The following is a 22,677-nucleotide window of genomic DNA, read 5'->3' as shown; positions in this document are numbered from 1 at the left end:
GGATCCACCAGAAACTCAGTTTGTGTGTGGGTGGGAGGAGCAGAAAAATCTCAGTTAAAAAAAAAATATATATCCTTAGTAGTATGGACAGGATCTTAATCACTAAGATAAAATGTGACATTTTGTCAAAACATGTCACCTTTACAGTAAAATGAAAAGCAACATCTGCTTCAGGGTTGAACCTTTCCCTTAAGTTTCAAACAATATCTAAAACTCATAATAAATTATTTTTACATTTACAGAATACTTTTAACCTTAATCCAAGTGCTTAATAGTTAGAACAGGAAGATCAAACTAAAAGATCAAAATAATAACAGAAAACGGTCTTACTTTAATTAAAAACAATAGTGACATGTCAAAAGAAAACCCCTCATAGTCATCTTTTCACTGGGGCCATTTTCATACTTCTATTCCCTTGTGTACTCCCCAGAAGATCCCCAGAGTTGTTGTGTTTTTTTTTAAACTACATTGAGGTTGACATTTGTGGTTTATAAAAAAATTTGCTGCAGGTATTTTTCTTCCCCTCTGAACTTATTATCTTATCTTGGTGATTCCCCAACATTTTAGTCTGAGGTCATCAAATGATACAAGTAAAACAAAGGAGGTATTTTAAAAACGTCTTGAAGAGAGGTAATACAAAGAAAACATTGTGTTAACTAGAAGATTTCTGAAGAAGCTACTGCCTAACAATCCAATATAACTTTGTAATAGTCTGAGCTAAAATAAATGCCTACATTTTGATGTATGACCTGTATAAGAAGTGTCAGGAGAACCAAGATCTAAAGAAATGTTAAAGCTGTTGCTAGTGGCTCATTTTGGTCACCATAGTAACCATACACCTGTGTCTCTCACTTCTTGAATGCTGGATTAATACGAGGCAGACAAAAACAGGGGTGGAAAGGTAAGCCTCAAACAAACAGTTGCTGTGCAAAAATTCTTGATTTGTGAGCAGCAATGACTGATTGTCACACATGGAAATGTTTATGTTTCTACAGTGTTTTATGTAGGAGATATGAGAAGTTAAAAAGACCCTTCTCTTCCAGTTTTGAAGAGAACATTTTGAGCTAAAATATAACTGAAATGTATTGAAGCTCTTTGCAGTCTGGGAGGGTTAGAGAAAAAGCCATAGCAGTAAGAGACACACTGAGTAAAAGAAGAGAAAACTCCACACATTTTGGTGCATATGGACAAAATTGAGCTGTGATAGAAGGAAGTTTGTTTGCAAGATTTGAAAATTTTAGACAGCTCAAAAGTTAGTCTGTGACATCATCAACTGCCAGTAGAGCATTAAACGTCTCCAAAAATTATAAAACACAAAAAGTCTTTGTGTAAAAAAACTGTAAAGATATCAAATTGCCAGTTTAGATACGTAAAGATCAACTTTTTGTGACACGTTTCAACTGTGAATGATGTTTCTACTGTGAAGTCTGTCTGAGCTACAGAGCTCCAAAGAGGGTCGACTTTTATTATGTGTTCTGCAAGAATCCCATTGATCTCCAATCTTTTTTTCTTGCAGTTTTTTTCCTAAATTTGCGTATGTTAGGTAACATACCGCTATCAAAAGTCACAGCGCACTACTCCTCCACATTTTCTTGAAACTTGGTGGACAATCGAAATATGAGCAATCAGAACCTGGATCAATTCATTCAAAAATATCAAACGGAAATTTGACGGAAAACTGAACTCCGTGACATCAGAAACCTTTAGTGAACAAAGCAGAAATAGCCCAGATGTGGTCATTTTAGGGTCGAGAACAATTTGGATATCTTGGATCTGCTAAATGAGCTGTCTGGACAGAACTCAGTGATCGAAACTCGCTATGAACATATGGTGTGTGTTTCTGTACGAGGCCCTGATTGGCCTCTGAAGGCAGAGCTCTGTGTGGGTGTGCAGTCAGCTCCCTTTGAAACGTGCAAACGCTGAGGAACGATTTTAAATCAACCAGTGATTACTTCCAGTGCATACTGATGCTTTCTCCATTTCTTGTGTTGGAGTTTATCTGCCAAAGAATCCAAAAGGAGTGGAGCTAAAATAAAAACGACACACAGAGACTTGGCTGTCGATGATGTATCCCATGGTTACACACACTGAGGAAACTGAGCTCAGCATCTGAGCTGAATATTGATGCCGCTGTTTAATAACACACTCACACCATTTCTTTGGAGTTTCAGTGCTGAAGGAAGTCAGTCCAGCCTTCTGTTTTCTGATCGAAACACACACTCAGGTAAGAGATGTGAAATTAACATCAATGCAGGATGATCCAACCTGAGAGATACACGCTATGAGAGCAGGTTTTGAGAAATGGTTTACCTCTAACAGTCATACTTCTCATTTCCCAAAGTTTTTGGGGAAGCTGACTTGAATGGGGAAGCGTTCCAACATTTCAGAGGAAGTATTCAGAAACTCTAACAGAAGCAAGACATGTAGGCGCCGCTGAAGTTCACCTTCAAATACCTGTTTGATAAGAACAATCTTCTCAGCGCCGCATTAAATGATGATGAAGGTGATAAGATATGCAGTGAAGAACCAAAAATATCAGTGCTATTCTGCTGCATTCTTTCAATTAAATATTTGTCTCCATAACAACACTTCTAACAAATTTCACATATTACTGTAGTTATTTTAGGTGCTTAATGCCTGATTTGAATAGAACTATGTTTTTAAATGTCTTCTTTCTATAAATCTGGGGTTATTCAATGTCCAAATTTAATTATTATTAAAAAAAAACATCCAAATCTGTTTATTTTAATTTCTAAATTGTTCTCCAGCAGATTATAAAAACGTGGATAAATGTGGAGGCGGTTGTTGAGGCAGGTACAAAGTGGCGAGAGGTGGACATAGAAAGAATGTACACAGCCTAGGATACAGTTTTGCAAGCCACAAACACAAAATTAGGACATTATTTTCCTAAACTGCCTGAGCAGAACACAACAGCATGGCTGACTGGTCACCAACCCTCAGTGTTCAGTAAGACTGCAACTGAATATTTGCCTATTTTCTCACAACTTTGAGAGAACAGCTGCAACAGTTGCAGCTCGGTGAGATACTGACTTTAATGATTAACATGACTTCGTTTATAGGAATGTTAGCCTGCAGATCAGTCCAGTTTAAGACAATCAGGCTACCCTGCGTCTGTTCAGACTGAGAGATGCTGTAGAACCTGCTTACACCAAAGGCAGTTCACATTTAGATGTGGAAGCAGTGACTCTGTAAGGATCCTCCAGTCATTTCATTCCTTTAACTTCCTTTTTTTCCCCTGACATGTGAGGCCGCTGCAGGCTCGGGATTCCAAAGGAACACTTTGTTTCCAAACAGCTGCAACTCTTTTCTCTGCACCCAAAAAATATACAAGGGTAATATCCTCTTCAAAAAAAAAAAAAAAACACAGCTGAATACTTTTTATTGTAGGATAAACTTTCTGGTGAATGCACCTCTTTTATATCAGCCTTGGCTGGTGTGAAAGACTTCACTTCAACACTGAAAGATGTAATCATGAAGTAGAGTCCAAGCATCGGGTAAACACACAGAATGAACTCAGATGTAACACATACTGAAACAAGCTAAACATATAACATGGTGATGCTTTGAAAATGACAGAGCCAATGAGTTGTGTCCGCCTGTGAGGTCTTACAGGGTCCTAAAGAGTCCTTATTGGTCCTTATTAGAGAGGACAATCAGCCACGTAGGACAGCAGCATGCTGACTGAACACCTTATTGTGACTCCTCAGCATAAACCCAGTCCACTCACACTTAGGCTCTACATCCCATATTAACCCTGACACCACTGCAACATTGTGCTATTAAAAACTGAGCTGCAAATGCATGATATTTTTAGATTGTCCTGCAAAGTTAATGTGATTACAAAAAAAAAAAAATCAACTAGATTCAAGTCCTTAAATGAATGTTTTAACCTTCAGTAGTATCTCACACTGAGTTTAGCAGGTTGGGAAACAACACAGGGGGGGTGGGAACAGTTACAGAACAATTCCACATGAGAAATAATGAGGGATTATTTCTCCATTTGGGTTTGTGGTCTGGGCTTTATTACCAATTAGCTTCCTGTAAACCCAGGAAGGGCCGGTCTTGGATCCTCCTATAATCCTACTGTCTGGTTCTGCCTGAACAGCTGTGTCTGACATGTTCATGAATGAAAACACCTGATCGCACTTTAATCTGAGAAAAAAAAAAAAAAAATGGGTGAAATGAGAGAAGCTGGAAGCACGAACAGTAACTGCTTTCTAAGCACCACTCAAAGCATCATTAACACTTTCTCTGCAGGACTCTGAGTGCGCTTCATGTTGAATCTGGTGTTTGTTTGTTTTTTTTGTACCAGCAGAGCCTTTATAAGATTCACTCCTCATGTGACACCATAAAGGGGCCGTTTTTGAACGGAACCAAGAAACTATTAGCTTAATGTCTGCAGATGAAACAAGCCTTTATTCAGAAAAGATACAGTACGTTATGTTATGACGGAAATCCCCCAACACTGGGTGACTGAACCAAAACAGTAGAAGACACATGACAGACTATCAGTGATATCAGCTGCATGAAAACATGTTCAGGTTTTGGTGGGGGAAGTTGAGAAGAGTTCAGAATGGGAAGACTAAATGTTTTGCCCATGCTTATAAAACAAGAGAGAAAAGCTTATTTCTTTAGGTTTATACAAATTCACATTACAACCATTGCTATGACATTTCCCAGGATACCTAGTGTATCCCAGATGGAACTTTTATTTTCTAGGTGCCCCACATCCAGAGGGGGGTATATCATTTATCTGTGACTTATTAACAAATCAGTCAGTTGTGCCAACAGATTTTCTAAAACCGGCTTGGGAGGAAGGTGTGGGATTATCCTTACAGAGGAGAAATGAAAACAAGTTCAAGAAAGTATTCATTCTCTATCAGTAGGTATTAGTCAAGGTCTCCTTCAATTTGAGTTTTAATATCGTCTTCATATTTCTAAGGTCAAACTGTCTAAGATATATTCTGATGTATGTCCATATGTGTGATTGCTGTGAGTTATTTCCTGCCTCTACTGCTCCATGTTCTGGTTTTGCTCAAAACCTGTTGACTTGTGGAACAGTATTTTCAATATGTTATCTACCATAGCCCAAGGTGATACAAATCATGACCGTTATCTACGTTTGTGGGTGTTGATGGACCTAGTAACCTCAAGGGCCAGACTGTCATTGTTACAAGGTTCATCACTGTTCTAACACGGAGACTAATCTTATTAAAGTGGAAACAAGCTCAACCTCCTACTTATACCATGCTGCTTTAGGATGTTATGCAACACTTCTGGAAAATATCAGATATACCCTACAGCAGAGGTTGTCAAACTTCACATTCAAAGGTCTAAATCTGGTTTTTAGATAAGTTCAAAGGTCAATACAAGAGGCGTTAAGCAAATCTTTTGTTTTTGCTTCCAACTTAGAACCTAAAGAAATGGTTCAGTTTGCCTACAGTCGTTTGCTCGTCAACCTTTGCTCTAGTGTTTGACAATAATGTCCACTATAGATTTTTGAAAAATGTTTAACTTAAATCTGATTATCTTAAATACTTTTAATGCTTCCAAAATGTCTTTGTTTTCACACAGAAACAAACATTAAATAAGCCAAACTAAACTGTAACATCAACATGATTGTTGTAACACTTAACGAAACTGACAATTAAAATACAAAAACCTAGTGTGAAAAATGGCAGTTTCTGCCTTCAATAAGCTGCCTTAACCTTGACACAAAATATGCTATCAGATGGAGCAACTGACTTATAGAAAACTTTCATTTGTAAGGCAGCCACGATTTGAGTTTTGTGCCATATTTATTGCTGACAACAACAACTGTCACCAATAATTTGGTGAGGACAAAATAAAAAACTTGGTTTTATTTAGATAACATTATGTCGATGTGATATAACACCTTTTCTGCTGCCATAGTTTCTGATAATGACATCAACAAAGGCCAAATCTGCAACCTGCTTTGGGGCTAACCCTCTTTTTACACAGCAGAGAGAAAACAAACCCAGACAGCTTGGGACTTGAAGAGTCGTAGCATTTACAGCTGTTACTGCAGCCGACACTACATTTACTGCTAGAAGTTCAACCTTTTACAGGTAATGTCCCTCTGTATCAGTCCTGTGCTCCCATTCTCTCACCAAGCAAACACAGGCTCCCTCTGTCGCTTCATTGCTCGCCCCGTGAAATTAAAGAAACAAATTGTGAATTAAGAGAGTCGGATTTGTTTAAAAAACTAAACGTCAGGACAAATAATAAAAACACCTGTACTTCAGTTAGAGGGATTCAGGCGTGTAATAATTGTTGTGAAGAGTTAAAATTGTGTTTTTCACTCTTTAAGTTTAAAAAATTTTACAAAAATCATTTGTTAAACAAATACAATCCAGTTTGATTGTTAGTCTGCAGACTTAGCTGGAATTTCTTAAAGATATGTTTTAGAAAAAAATACAGGATAGATTCTGCTGCCCTGATTTTGATGATGCTTTACGTATAATAAACTTGTGCTTCTACCTACTTTTTTTTTATTTTTTTCTTCTTCTTTGGTTTATACTTTGTGGTCTTACTATTGTCAGGAATCTAAATATTGTTTATCTATTTTTGTATTATTTTCATTTTTGTATCTATTTTATTTATCTGTCTTATTTTCTATTGTCATTTAATATGTGCGTGAAAGCCAATAAAAAGAAGAAAATACATAAACAAAACAGATAAGGAGAAAAAAGGCAGAGATGCGGAGGAAGAACTGTGTCAAAATGCCATCCTGCAGCTTGAGAACAGGAAGGGCATGTCATGAACAGACAGCAACATGTATTTGCTATGCCAAGCTAATCAAAGATATCTTGAATTATAGCAAAGCAAATTATAAGGCCTGGTAAGAGTGGAGGATTCCCTTTTAGAAGAGCTGGAAATCCCCTTTTCTCTTCTTTCCGGCTGCAGCAGAAGCCGATCTTAAAATAAAGTGGTTCACAGCTTCCTGTATAGTAACAAACACATCAGGCCTGATGACACCATATGTGAAAATGTACATATTTATGAAAATAATAAAAGTTTAATCACTCTGCCTCTCAGCAGCTCTCTTGGGTTTCTTTTTTCTAAGACAAAGTTGTTTTTGAAAATCTGTTTCCCATCCTAGTACCTCTCCTTTCTGCAGCATTAATGGGCACTGTGTTGTTATCACACACCACGCCTAACTGCTGCTTTTTCAAAGCATTTTACTGAGTCGATACCAAAAACTACTTCGGTATTAAGTAGGTTGTAATGTCAGAGAGACTGTGGGTGTGTTCTATAAAAAGAACTCAGTTATCATGTTCTGCACTTCTGCTAAGCCTTTGGGTGAATCTATATTTACTGTGACCTCGGTTCATGGAGAACTGGGCACAAAGGGGATATTTAGGTTCATGTCGGCTTCTGCGTCTGTTTTCATTTATTTATCCTTCAGTGTAAATGTAATGTCTGGTTTAACTCGTCGAGCTGATGAGAATGATTCGTCCGAACAGAAAAACACTTCAAACTCCAAAACGTCTCACCGATTTTCTCTCAGTCTTCAGCTCCTGCAGGTAGCGCGTCAGCTCAGCGATGATTTGAGACGTCAGGTTCTCCGCTATGACCTCGTGTTGACCCGCGTAGTCGTTTAACTCGTTAAGGGTCGTCAGGAAGGCTCGACAGAAGGTGTACCTGGTGAGATAGCAGAAGTGACGTCAGAGGAAACAGAGAAAGTGGATCTGCTGTAAAAAAAATATTAATAAAAGGGGAACAGCTTGGACTTTCTGATGAGAGTTAAATAGTCCACTAAAAACAAAACTGCATCAAAAACCTTCAGTTTTCTGTTTTTGGCTAAAGTACAAATTAAACAAACAAAATATGATCTGATTCCAGATGTTTCTTGTCTTATCAGTATATCACATTAAAAACCAAATAACAGAACACATCCGATTCCCTAAAATGTTTAACTGCTACTTTAATTTGTTTGATGCAACATGAAGCTGTAACTCACCTGCTCTCTTCTTCTTCCTTTGAGTTCTTTTTGGGTTGATATTTCTTTGACAGATTCCTGTAAAGACAAAGATTTCAGCCTTGTCAGACTCTTCTTACTGTACATTTCCAAACCGCAGCGTCTGCAGATGAGCAGTGCACCGTTCCAGTTAGACTTCCCTGACGTCACCCTTACGGAGATGCCAACTGATCCTTGGGTACACCACTCAGCCCTGCGGGGATCTCTCTGATCCCCTTTCACCCTTCAGGACATGAATTATTGCCCCAACCCCCAGGAGGGGGCCTTTTCTTTTCTGCCCTTGTTTTGACCCTGGCTGTACATTAGCGGAACGAGATAAGAGGGAGGAAACGAGACAAAATAAAAAGTAAACAGAGTTGTGCACAATTAAAGGATCTGTGGTGATTGAGAGCTGCCTGGATTATAAAACAAACTGTCATCACTGTGGTCTCTTTTTGTTTCCCTCTTTTAACTCCTGCAGCACGATAAACTGTAAGCTACAACACGTCACCTCCGATAGCCGCTCTGTTAGATTTATAATGTATATATTTATGTTTTCAGGCTCTTTTGTGTAGTTGAAGCTCTCAAGTCAGAAAAAAAACTCTCAACACAATGTAGTAAAACCAATCAGATGTTAACTGAGTCCGAGAAAATCTGATTATAGCAACACACAAAAAAGCAGGAAGTGAAAGTGTTTGTAACAGGTAGTGTTTTATGTCCTGACATTACTTTGGATAATTTTAAACTGTTTTTATCTGTTTAAAACAAAATATCCAGACAAGAATGGAAATAGGTAAAGTAAGGGCAAAAAAATTATTTTTAAACTTTTAAACTCTTGCCAGAGTTTAAAACTAAAATCATCTTCTGTTGAGAAATGACAGCGTTTTGATTTTGGTCAAACCTTTAAAATAACATTTTGTGAGATGTCATGTGATATTGAGAGAGCTCCAGGAGATCTGTCAGCGTTCGGACTATGTGTTGAGGATGATTCCGGGCTACTGCTGCATCAAAATCTGTACATTTGACTAGTTTACAGCCATGTTTTGTCTTTCCAATTATCAATTGGAAATGTTGATCAGTTTACTTTCTTAGAGTTTCATTAAAATCTGACAAATGGCTCATGAGATATTTTGCTAACAGACAAACACATGCATAGTCATGATCAAAATAAAATAAATATATAAAATAACCCTATAATCCCCATTTAGGGCTAGAAGGTGGCAAATAATGATGCATCACAATGCAATGCAAAAAAAAAAAAGAAGAATATTCTGACAACGGCAAGAGATTCTCCCAAAAAGATTTGTCTTTCTTTGACATCATTTATCATTTCTTCCTTAACCTTTTCATCAACTGGGTCAGAACAATGGACTTCAGACGGACAAAAACAAGTAAAAATAATATTGTTATTGGTAAATTAGACCAAGTAAAAATATTTTTGAAATGCCTTAAAAGGAAAAGTTTAGACACTTTGACGTGAGTTCTGTAGAAAGGTTATGAACAAAAAACATCTTACCTATTGTAGATAATGCTTTGAACAACCTCAATTTGGAGAAATAGAGAGCCCCGGGCTTCACAGGAAGTATTACAGAAATTTATGTAGATGAATTTGTAATGCAAAACCAACAATGATGTAAAGTCTTTTAAAGTTGCATTCACATAAATCATTATGATACTTTGGAGATTGGAGATGTTTTAGGACAGCGGCAATCCACTTTGGTCCAAGTCTCACTCCAACTAGCCATTAGCTCATCAGTCCAGTCAGAATTAAACTTATTTTAAATGCTATCTACTAAACAAGGTCAAATATTATTTGCTCATAACCTTGCCACAGAACCCCACTTCAAAATGTCTGAACTCTCTCTTTAACATTGTAAAGCATTTGTAAAAATCGTCTAGTGCATAATTTCCATTTAAACATTTCGTACTTTTTCCAGACTCAAATTTAGGCTTTTTCTGTAAATTTCTAGACTATTTTCCACTCAGTGAAATTGTAATTTTGTCCATTGCTTGCTTAGAACTCAGAACGCCATGAGATTGTAGAACTTTATTCGCTGTTTGAACGTAAAAGTCTGAGTTTGGAGATGTTCTCAAAGAGGATGTGTAATTCCTTCTAACACAAATGATGTTTGTGTTGATAAAGACCACATGTAATGTAGGTCTGCAGAGCCCTCCAACCCCCCACTCCTCCACTCCCCTCTGTTGCTAGGCAGATTTATGCTCCCTGTCCTTCTCACCTCATTTCTAATTTTAGCGCCAGTTCGCGGTCAATTACTCACAACCACATGACACCTAACAGACACTATTCTCTCTGTGTGTTTAACCTTTTTTATTTATTTCTTAGTTAAACCCTGTTGTTAAGAAATATGAACATTTAGTTTGTGTACATGTATTTGGCTCTTGTGTAGGTTTTGCAAGATATTCATTGGAAGAACATATATGTACACAATGGTGATCAATAAAATTTTTTACCCTTACACAATAGTTTTGTAAATAGGACTTTAGTCCCACTTTATCATGGATTATAGTTGACTGGAATATGGGGGAGGAGGATACAATGAGTAGACCAAGGCATTGTGCATGTTTACACCAATGCAGGAGAAGAGGATTAGCCATGGATTAGAGCAGTATGTGGAAGGTAGTGTGAAGGAAGGATGCAAAGGGGGGTTAAATACTCAAATGACATTTAAATTGTGGGATAAGATGAGTTTTTTTTTAACTTTTCAGTAAATATTTAATGGAATTGTGTTCTAGCTGTTAAAAAGCAGATGATCAATACTTAATCTGACCCAGTTCTCTATTACTGAAATGCTTTCTCAATAATTCAGTCTACATTCAGTGTCTTTTGGATGTTTCAAAACAAAAGCCATTGAATTAACAAATAATTAATCAATTCCAAGCTTTTTGGTTGTCTCAATTAGTCACAGCAAAGAGCTAGCAGCAGCAAAACCAGATGCAATGCTAATATTATTATTATCTTATTCAGATATGTCAAAATGTCCACTGTTTTACCTCTGAGATTAACAAAAACTCTGCTCAACATCACAGACAAGAGACACCACAACCAGATCAAAGAGCCAGTTCCATTAGTTTATTAGATCTAAGAGCTCTGTTCTTGTTGTTACGAGTGTGGCCGATAGAATAAACCTGATCTCATCAGCTAAAGTGATTACAAAGGATAATTAGCTCTGAGGTACGCCAAACAGGCACCAGAATGCAAAACTGATGTGTCAAAAACACCTGAAAACTCTGACTTTGGTTGGCCAACTTCCACCAACTTTCCTTGCTTTAGCCTCCTTTGACAATCGTTCCAACGTGCTCGTGTGTGTGCGTGTGTGTGTGCACTGATTCATGAACTGAGTTAGAGAGCAGGCCTTCTGTGTGAGAATAAAAACTAAAAAACATCAGCGCCGTTTGTGGAGCATGAAGTCCAACACAGAAAGATGAGCTCATCACACTGCAGGCATTTGCTGTCTAAATGAATCACGATGTGTGTATATGTTCAAATCTGTGGGAGGGATACTGTGTATTTTTATTCTGAACTGATTTAATTTAGCCAAAAAGCCCTAAAGTATAGGTAACACTAATGGCTAGCCTAACAAAGGTTTATCATTTTTTTAGGTGTATGAAACAACTCTTACTCAAAAATGACATACTGGAGTGAAAGAATGCTACATTAGCTAATATTAAACCTCTACAATTTTGTACGATGCGGTTTGTTTACTTTGTTGCTGTTTTTTAATGTGGCTATGTAAATATATGTGCGCTGAGAATAGAACGTGTTTATTCTGTAGTTTAGTTTTTGGCAACAAACTAAACAAACAGTGTCATGCAAAAAATGTAGAGATTTAATATCAGCTAAAGTCGTGTTCTTTCATGATTTTGAGGAAAGTTAGTTTTTTTATGCCTGAAAAACAATAAACAATGGGCCCATGTTTGGCTAGCCATTAGCTTAGCCTGGTTGAAGACTTCTGCCCTTTCCTCCACACTCTGTGCTCTATGACTGATATACTACCTATTAGACATAACATTACTTCAAAAGTGACCAGACTATCCCTTTAAATCTTTGGAAATGTTGCACAAACAAACACTTTCCGTTCATCATACATCTGCTTTAACAAGTTAGAAACTGTTTCTTTGAACTCAGACATTTTCACCCATGTCCAGTAGGAGATTAAGTTAAATGATCAAAAACAGTCCAATATCTTTAAAAAAAAAAAATCTAAATTTGAAGAAGTCCTGTGTTGCCAAAAGTAAACACACTTAGAAAAATGTGAATGTATTTAAACCAGTCTTACTATCAAAAGCTAACTTCATTCTTAAAAGAGGACTGCTGTGGTCTGAAGAGGATCTGTTAGAAAGGTTTTTATATGAATACAGAAATGGTATCTGCGAGTCACTCTGAAAAAAAGAGGCTTGAGTTCAAGACTGAGGGGCCAGGCTCTTTAGAGATGAAGACGCAGAATTGAGAAGATTCTCCTCCTGTGATGGCTGAGCTGCAGGAGGCCCCGAGACATAGACCCTCTCAAAGAAGGACTGTTGGTGCTCCCCCTCATTGAAAATCCCTGACTGTACTAAAACTGTGTGTGAAGGAAAGTGGAGGGGGCGGAGCCAAAAGATGTGGTTGATGCAATTACAATAGGCGGGAAAAAAAAAATCTGGGTCAGACCTATGGTTGATGAGGCTGATACCTTGTTGTCTCTATGGAAACACAAGCTCCACCCCCTCACCCCTCCCACAACCGGACTTCCTTTTGCCTGAAGCTCAAGTCAGACAACAACACGCAGATTTACACATGGGAGAGTAAAAGGCAGACAGAGACTCTGCTCGACAAAATTGAAAAAAAGAAAAAAGGATGCAGAGAGGAGAACTAATCCTCTTTGTCTGCCCTCTTACCGTAGGCTTTGTACAGAAATATATTTTAAGTGTTACTGCAAAGAAATATTAGTAAACCCAAAGAGGTCTAACAGTTGAGACTGGTTTGGTTCAACATTAGGACTGAATTTTATTACTACACCCACGTCACACTCCTGCATATCCACCTTGTGTTTTAGCAATGTACACAGAACCTTCTTTTCAATCCCCTAAACTATTTTTTGAAAACCTGTTCCAGAGTGAACAAATCTGGAAACACCAATCTTGCAGTTTTGTGAAGACGGCCAACACACAACCTTTTAAAAACAATGATGTCAACCAGCAACCCCAGGCGCTTCTTCTCCTTTTTGCTGTGTTTACAGTCCATATCCAGCGTGGAGGCTTCATGCACGTACTCCATGCCTTGTTTCCTGTTTTTGGTGTATTTCATGGCAACGTTACAGCATCCCATACAGACCACGCATAGTTAATATGTTTTGATTCGTTTTTTGTTTTTTTTTGCTTACTTTTATATTGATAGAAGACATTTATAGAATCTATGTTGTGCTTAAAAGGATATTTTTAAAAACTACAATAAAAAGATTGGTTTGGAAACATTGCATTTTATGTAGACAAGGTATAATAAGACAAAATGCGGAATGATCTCCATAAGTGACCTGACAAAACACTCTGTCTGCACTGCCACAGTGTTGTGGCAAACTTGTGGTCTTTTTAAGCATAGTAGGCGCTGCTCATCTTTCTTATCTATATTGTGAGAGCTTCAAATCAGTGGTATATACCTGTGTTTTCTTGGCAGATTTACCACGTAAATACAACATTCACTGTGTCGTGTGGTTGCTGCTGTGTACTGTACATACTGAATTATTGGAGTCCACAATGGTCAGACTGAGATCTGCCAGAGTAGAGCAACATAGACCAAAAAATAAAGAAAAGCCAAAATATGGTGGGTGAGACCATGGCTAGATGCTGACAGAAGACTGACATTCAGACATTATCACAGGCTCATGGAATAACTGAGTCAAGGAGATGCTGATGAACGCCACAGTTATGCTGCAGCAACAGAAATAAAACAAAAATGAGACGGCTACATCTGATACAGCACACACCATGCTAACACTGCAGTACGCTGTAGTTTTCCCACCCTGCAACCCAAAACATATGCAATATACATAACAGGAATGTGTCATAAACCTAAGGCCATTTACATTAAAAGACTTAACTTTATACAACATACAAATAACGATCCAGACCCCACAGTTGTCTATGTTAATTATAAAATTAACTTTTTATTGCAAGTTTAAGGCAACAGATAAAATCTTGATGCATGAATGAAATAACTGGAAGTACTCATTAGTCCCCATAAAATGCTGAGTTTCGATATAAAAGTGCAACTTGTACTGCTGCTGCTGTGACAGACAGTCTACAACACAGTAAGCATCATCTGCTAACTCAGCGTGTCGTTTGGAGATATTCTACTCTGGGAACACACCAAACCAGCAGCTTCATCTCAACATGTGATATGAGTCCAGCCAACATTTTGAGAGCTGTTCTGTTGCATCATCATAAATATGAACCAGCACAGGGAAAACTGCACACTGCAGACACTAGCAGATCAACTCCAGATACATTCCCAACACCATAAAAGGATAAAACAGTTAGCCTTAGATAATCAACCAGTGCCTGTGATGATAAAGTGTTGGATTCTGGAGCAAACTGGAACATTTGGAGTGTTTTTACAGTTTACTATCACTTCAGAACCCAAACTATACCACATGAAAGCTCTGCTAAAAGGCATAAAACATGTTAAAAGAAGGCATAAGAATACACTACATCCATTTTACTGCTGATGCACAGTAGGGGGGCTGAATTACACTGTAGTTTGGTCATTAAATCTGACAACGTTTTAGACCTTTTAGCAAGGTTTTGTGTAGGAGTACGTCAAACAAAACAGTCACTAAAATGTTCTGCAACTTTCTCAACAATCAACAAGTGTCTGAATTACAGATACTTCTCAGAACACTTCAAGCCAGAACAGAGCCAAAATGGTTGATAGATGTCAGGGTAAACTGGCACCTCGGTATGATGGTGTGATGTAGTGATGACAGATGGTCTGTTTGACCAACAAGAGAGGGATTTACAATGAAAGATTTCTAACACATTTTATTCACAGCTCTTCAAGTCAACTCTGCTTAGTTACACTCTACACCAGAGGTCCCCAACCTCCAGGCCGCAGACCGGTACCGGTCCGTGGGTCATTTCATACTGGGCCGCAGAGAAAGAATAATTAACTTACAGTATTTCTGTTTTTTTTTTTTTCTGAGTCTGAACGACATTTATTTTGAAAAACTGACGGGATTCTCTCCACTACATCCGTCTATGACTCACTCTTAATGCGTGTCAAAATGCTTATCTAGGTCACGTGATACGTTACCGCTAAAAACAAACCCACAAGCAGCAAAATGAGTAAAAAGACAAACGTCTCTGGAAGCCCTAGTTGGGACCGTCTTGTTACAGAGAAACAGGCTCAGGGCTCCCATTGATTCTGCGTTATGGTGAGTTGTATTCTTTGTGCACTTTATATTTGTGGTGTATCTAAGTTTAAAGGACATGTTTAAACATCGCCACATTGACCAGAGAACATTAGCAGGAGGAGAGGGTGTTATTCATGTTGATAACACAATACCAGGACGCAACTAACAAAGTTGCGAGTACACAGTGGGTTTAAATTTATTATGTTTTAAAATAAACCCCCGTTTTCATGCCTGTCGTATCTTTTTATTTTGTTGTATTTATCCACCACACCTTTAAAGGCCGGCCCGTGAAAATGCTGTCTGATAATGAACCGATCCGTGGAGCTAAAAAGGTTGGGGACTGCTGCTCTACACCACTGGTTCTGCAACACCGGAATAATTTGTGATAACTCCCATTGCAAGACACAGGCCGCTCCATTGGTGATTTATGAACAACCAGAGGTAACTTAACCCTTCTGAAGCCCTTGTAAGTGAAGAGAGGAAGAGAAGCTCATGTAACTTTGAGTCAATTTTGACCCATTTGACCCTGACATCAATGTGACCCAAAGGCCACAGAAGGGTTGAAGAAGGCGTCATCTTTGTGGCCACATCGCAAGACCGTTTTGTAAAAAGGCCTAACTCAGTGGTCTCTAATCCTGGTCCTCGAGGACGACTGTTCTAGATGTTTCTCTGCTTCAACACACCTGATTTGAATGAATGGGGGATTAAAGTCAACTGGGCTGCGACTGTTGGAAACTAGTTGGTGAATGCCATTCACACAAAAGTCTCCAAAATGTCCAAAAACATTTGCAGTGTTCTCAGTTTAGTTTTGTTACTTGAATTTTGGAACTTCCTAAAAAAGAAAAAGTGCAACAGGTTTTATCTTAAAATCTGCGGGTCTTCAAGTTCTGCAGAAGCCTGTTAATCACTCGCTTATTCAAATCAAGTGTGTCAAAGCAGGGAAACAACTAAAACATGCAGGATAGTGTTCCTTGAGGACAGGGTTTGGGAACCACTGTTCTAGAGCACTAGAGCTGTAATTTGACACCTGCATGAGAGCTCTCCTCTGATAGCAAACTACAGCCCTAAATGTCCAGGTCTACAGGTCTAACCACACCATTGATCAATTTTTTTTAAATGCTCCAAATCTGCCAATTTCCATTTCATAAGCATAACAGCAGATTAAACCATAAATATTGGGGCAGTAGCCAAGGTGGGTAGAATATGGGCTGAGGTGCTTATGATGGACAACTAAATAATGTGCAGAGTACAGGTTTGGAAGCCATGTACCATCGAGACATACTATAACTACAGACAGGACTGGAAGCCAGAAGCCAGACAAGCACAACCAGGTGGCTCAATGGTCTCTTGATTGCAAACAGTCAAAAATCAGTGAGACCACAATTAAAAATTCACCTATTTTACAGCAATTTTGAGTCACCAACTAGTCTCCAACAATCACAGCTTAGTGACAGACTGGCTTAACAGGCTTTTGCAAAAACTGAGGACCCACTGAGGAGTGATTTCAACCGTGCTGGAGCAGTGAAACAACTAAAACATGCTGGATAGTTGCCCTCAAGGACCAGGATTGGACACCACTGGCCTTATCTCTTGCGCTCCTCTCCCCAGAGAAACAGAGATGAAACACATATTTCATCTGCATTACTGTAAAGTTATCGCCCTGAATTTTGACCGCAATTTGCTCAGAAAAGCTGCAGAAAAGAGACGTGGCAGTTGTGCAACTGGTGAGAATATAAATGTGAGTGAAAGTGCTTCAGCTTGTCACTTCGAGTCTAATCGTGAAAGTAAATGTGAACACAAACGTCAACGCAGGCTAAAACTGCTGCGGTATTTAGAGCAGACGGACACTTGCGGTTTTCTACAGCCTAATTTTACATGATTCGGACATCATAAGTAATTATTATAATCATATTAATATTTTTCAGGTTGCAACCATTAATTTATATATTTGAATTCATAAATTAAGAGTCTAGTAAAATAAAGATTAGTGTAATCCATCTCTTCTTTTTAGGTTCCCACCTTTAAAAACAGGTCAAAGGTACGGTAGGTTAAGATTCAGTTTCTTGTTTCAAAGACACTCCAGTGGGTCAAATCCTGCTTTAAAAAAAAAAAAAAAAAAAACTGATCCAGCTGAGGGGGAAACTTGGAGTTCAAATCTCTGCACTGAAACTCGGAACCCAAGTCGTACGTCAGCTGGAGCACTCACCTTATTTGTTTTGCATAGCTGATCTCAATCTCTGATCGCTCCTTGACAAATTTGGTGTACTTCTCCACAAATTCGATCCCCCATTGTGTATGCTTCTCTAAGTTGTCAAACTGATCCTGTTGAGGAAAGGAGGAGATCAGGATCAGTACATTTCAAGACATGGAGTCAGGTAGTATTTTCGACAAAAAGACAAAATATGAAATAAACCCAATGAGGACACTTCGGTACACTTTAGTTTTTATATCACCTGCCCTTCATGACAAACTTGCTGTTTCTGTGGGTGTTCATTTTTCTGTCTGTCACCAAAATGTATCATGAACTAGTGGGCGGATTTTAATGAAAACCTTAGAAAGTAATCAGTAATTACACATTTACAAATAATCAATTTTTAGGGTCACCTTAATTCAAGATGGCCACCACAGCTAATTCCACTTAGAAAACACAAAAATATTTATAACGTAGTCAATTTTACAGATGATAAAGATATTAAATCATCTTCAACACTTGCTAACAGATTGTGAAGGAACTGTGTATAAACCTTTAGCCTTAACTGTTGGAGTCAACCCTGTCTGTCTGTTAGCAAAATATTCTAAAAAACACTGGACAGATTTCAATGAAACTCTCAGAAAGTAATCCCTGGATGTACATCTGTAACTGATTAACTTTTGGAGTCAATTAAACTCAAGATGGCCACCACAGCTAAGCAACCTTAGCAAACACAATAATGGCTTTAGCTCAGTCAATTTTGATGTGGTAGTAGCTGAGAGTCATTTTCACAGCAAACCCCCCAAGCGCTAACACATGGCACAATCTTTGTTTAAAACTTTAGCATGCTCAGCAGCAGGAAATGTGTTTTAGATTCTGTACAAGCATCCGTTCACGTATCTGAGCGAAAACTACACAGAACGTTATCACTCACAAGACTGGTTAGGCTTCTTCTGCTCACAATTACGCCTATTTTTCTTATTTCTTTGCAACTTAATAATCTAATAGCACACAAGCCATAGGGAAATATACCTTATGTATAAGTAAAAACATGTTCATTCTCAGTCACTGAGCTGACAAAAGCATCTGAATCATGCAGACGGAGATCTAAGACTAAGGTTTGCTTTAATATCTGCAAGTGGCTTTAAAGTGTGCTGTGTTCCGGAGTAAAAAACAGGCTGATAACCAAATGCAGCTGTTCACGCTCAACTCATCATTCAGGGTTCACTCTCAGCTTCTGAGGAAAATATGAGCCTGAACTTGGCTGAGGTCATGTTGGGAAATTCATCAATTCAGACAAGAACAAACATTTCATCCAGAGTGTCAACACACACACACACACACACACGCACACACGCCACAGCTAAACTGTGCAGACTATTTCATGGTTATTTCAGGAGAGAGATCTTACGACAGAGTCGATACAATCCTAAAGATGAAGTGCAAAATGAAAAACAACCTTGGTGTGGCTCCAACAGTCCCCCATCCTCTCCTCCACCATGTCTGGAGTCTTCCTGGGTCCAGCTAATCCTACTTAGCAGGTGTCAGCGCAAAAAGGTCTGTCTGACTCTCTGAGCAAGCCACGCGGTGTAATGTAGCATCCTGCACTAAAAGCTTTTGCGCAGAAGATACACAGGAAGCGGTTGTGGTGATGAAAAGCTTTGAAAAGCTGTACGAAGGTACGCAGCGAATCTGCATTTCTTTTAGGCCCGTGCAGGTTTGGGAACTGAATTTTCTCATCAGGAAAGGAGCATTAAAAACCAAAAAAGAAAGTAGTATTTTGTTGTTTTTTTTTCTTCCATATTTCATATAACAGCAAAGCGTGTTAAAATGAAAAATGAATATCTGAACGTGAAGCAGCAAGGTAAGAACTATGTCAATCACCAGGAGTCAGCACCTGAAAGAGATTATCTGAGGTATGTTGGTTTTTTTTTTTTAACAAAGTCAGTCCCTCGTTTGTTAAAATGGAGGGGGCGGGACTTAAAACTTGGAACCTGGTCCCGAACCAGCTTCAACTTCCAGGTTTCGGTCTGAGGTCTGCCCATATTACCAGTCTTTGCTCTTGCCCTGATGATGACTTGGTGTCAAAATACAAGAAAACGGGTCTTTATTTAATGCAAGTTATTTTATAGTTTTATTATCCTAAAAGAAGAAAAGAAAAACAAACAATTTTGAAATATCTTCTAATCCTTTTGTGACCCCAAAACTGAAACAACCACTTGTTTTTTTGTGTTTTAATGCCCCTTTCTGAAGAGAAAATCCAATTTACCGAGTCATGCACAGACTTGTTTTAGCTGCTTTGATTTATGATTTTTTTTTAAAATAAACATAATTACAGTGCAGTTTTAGAGCATTATGGAAGCAAAATCATGTCACAAATCTCATGAATGCCTCTCATCAATGAAATAACTCCCAGCTGAAGTACTCAAAGAAAACAATAGAATGGTCTCTGAACGGGGGGTGGGGGGGTGAGGGGGATTTTCCACTCTGTATTGTTAGTCGGTTTTAAATAGGAAAACACTAATCAAGGACTAAGAATGACGAGATAAAACCAAACAATTATACCGAAAGAATGAGGCTCTTCATCACTCATCATCACAGTCATCCTCAGTTTTTCTGCTCTCAGGCACGTCAGGTATTTTAGTTTTTACTGAAACACAGTTTTAATTCTCACTCTCAGAAATATGTGCTTATTAAAGTTGCAAAACATGATTTACTTCATCTTAACCACACAGCACACACACACACATAAAAACAATAAGCAGCTCAAGTCACTACAGCTCCACACACACAGAAATCTCTCCTCTCCTCCTCCTCCACACATTTCTCAGATTACCCTTTTTTGCAGGGGCACCATCTTATCCACTGTCTCTCAGCGTGGAATGTGTACCCTTTGAAACATCCGAATCCGGTAAGCGTCCATTCAATCCGCCACCCTCCAAATGAAAAGCCGAGGTTAAGTTGGACAGGTCATCCACGAGACCTTTCCATCTAACTATTCAAAGTGCAGCAAGTGCTGACCCCGCTCCCACGCGGAAACCAAAACAAAAGAGCCGAGGAGCAAGTGATTCCAGATTCCCAAGGAAGGAGCGAAAAAATGGAAGCGCGGGAGAGGGAGGACGAGGCGGTGCTGGTTCCGTCCGAGTCCGGGACTGCCCAGAGCACTCAGGCTTAATGCTTCATCAGGCGTAAGGTGGAATAAGTGGGATGGGAGAGGAAAGAGAGCAGGACAACAAAGGGAGGGGGATCCGAGGGAATGACAGGGGAGGCGGGATTGCTGTGAGGGGATTACATCTTTGGGCGGCGGGGGGTTGAGCCTTTTAAACTTTGTAAACCTCTACAGTATGTAAACATTTTATGAAATACATAATAAACTAAATAACTGAACGGAATTAAAGGCCTAGTGTTCTTCAAAGAAATGAATGTCGCCTCCCACCTTTCTGGCCAAACCTTTAGGCTAAAACAATCTAATGTTGAGAAAGGACGGAGGTGTAGTCGTTTAGGTCAAACCTTGTAAGTAACATTATCTGCAATGTCACGAGATGTCATGCTCAGCTAAGAGTATGTTGGTAAATGACCCTAAGCTTCTACCAGATCAAATTTTACCTCAGTGCTTGTAAAATTGAGTTCTAGCCATTTTTTTTGTGTTTTTAAGGTCACCTATCTGTAGTAGACATCCTCAATTGGACCTGCACCAAAAGTTAACCGGTTGCACATGCACATCCAATGACTATTTTCTGAAAGTTTCATTAGAATCTATCCAATGGTCCATTAAATATTTTGCTAACAGACAAACATTATTGACTCCGACAGTTAATAGTAGGGTTTTAAGAAAAAGATTTACCGAAATGAGTCGCACTTGGCGTATGTATTGTGAATCACTCTCAGCTACTACCACAGCAGATTTTAGCACAGTAGCTGTAACACTGACTGAATTACAGTCATTTCTGTGTTTTTTTAAGGTCTGTAAGCTGTGGCGGCCGTCTGAAATTGGGTTGGCTCCAAAAGATAATTGCTTGTAGAGGTACATTCAATGACAACTTCCTGAAAGATTCCTTAAAATCTGTGCAGTGGTTCACAAGATATTTTACTAACAGACTGACAAATGTTATGCCAAATAGGTAATGGCAAATTTTCAAACAAAACTCTTGCAATATTTGACAGCACTTTGAGCATATGTTGGAATGAGTTTCAACAACTACCGCAACAGATTTCAGCCATTTCTGTGGTTTTTACAGTCAGCAGGCTGTAGTGGCTATCTTGAGTCGAGTTGAATTTAAAACATAATTCAACAATTACTTTCTGTAAGTCTCAATAAAATATATGCAGCAGTTCATGAGATGTTTTGCTAAAGACCGACGCGCTCACACACAGACACGGGCAAAAAACATTATCACCTGCCTTCACCGTTTGGCGGCAGGCAGTAACAGAGCTCCTGACTCACGTCTTGATGAGTCACGGTGAGAACATGACCTGGTGCATGAAAAGCACTTGCTGCGGTAAAATGGAAAAGCCATCAACAACGCTTTTGGAGATTAATAATTGATGAATCCTAGAGAGGGAACTGTAGCAAAAAGCAACATAATGAGAAGTGATTCGAACAGATACGCTCACAGGTTTCTTCTTTATCAAATCAACATCCTGCCGGTGCTGCTGGGAAAGTATTTAACCCGATAAAAACCATCTCACCCTGACCACACAGAGCATGTTCATTTACTCACATCAACAAAAAAAAAAAAAAAAACAACTCACAAACCAAGGTGTCAAGCATTTAAACACTTTTATTCATATTATTTTAAGCAGAAGTGAGTGCATAAAATAGGTATTGTGAAAATAAAAGAAACTGAAATAAAAAGTTCATCCTTTGGCAGTGTGTGATGATGTTTAAGCCAGTGACTGCGTTCCTGTCTGTCTTTTAACAAAATATCCCATGAACCACTGGAGCAATTCGAATGAAATTCTCAAAAATTAATCACTAGATGTACATCTACAGCTTTTAGATTTAATTCAATTTAAGAAGGCCGTCACAGCCAATCAACATTAGCCAACACAAAAATGGCTACAACTCAACCGGTTTT

At 38.6% G+C, this 22,677-nt stretch overlaps 1 protein-coding gene across 24 annotated transcripts in view; it reads right to left on the bottom strand.

Moving 5' to 3' along the window:
• The window catches only part of LOC108244772 (formin-binding protein 1), a 74,935-nt gene that overhangs the window by 33,228 nt on the left and 19,030 nt on the right, over positions 1–22,677 (bottom strand). For 22 of the 24 annotated variants that reach the window (XM_037979259.1, XM_037979258.1, XM_037979250.1 and 19 more), the window contains exons 2-4: positions 17,615–17,730; positions 8,006–8,062; positions 7,539–7,686 (exon numbers count right to left, since the gene is read on the bottom strand). In XM_037979259.1, the coding sequence (XP_037835187.1) occupies positions 7,539–7,686; positions 8,006–8,062; positions 17,615–17,730 (321 nt within the window). Of the gene's footprint in view, positions 1–7,538; positions 7,687–8,005; positions 8,063–17,614; positions 17,731–19,058; positions 19,200–20,435; positions 20,802–22,677 lie in introns of those variants that run through there. The other 2 variants (XM_037979261.1, XM_037979257.1) reach the window with 2 other exon arrangements.

This window comes from Kryptolebias marmoratus, linkage group LG14 (genome assembly GCF_001649575.2).
Source record: "Kryptolebias marmoratus isolate JLee-2015 linkage group LG14, ASM164957v2, whole genome shotgun sequence".
NCBI classification, from domain to species: Eukaryota; Metazoa; Chordata; class Actinopteri; order Cyprinodontiformes; family Rivulidae; genus Kryptolebias; species Kryptolebias marmoratus.
This window is presented reverse-complemented; position numbering and strand designations above follow the sequence as displayed.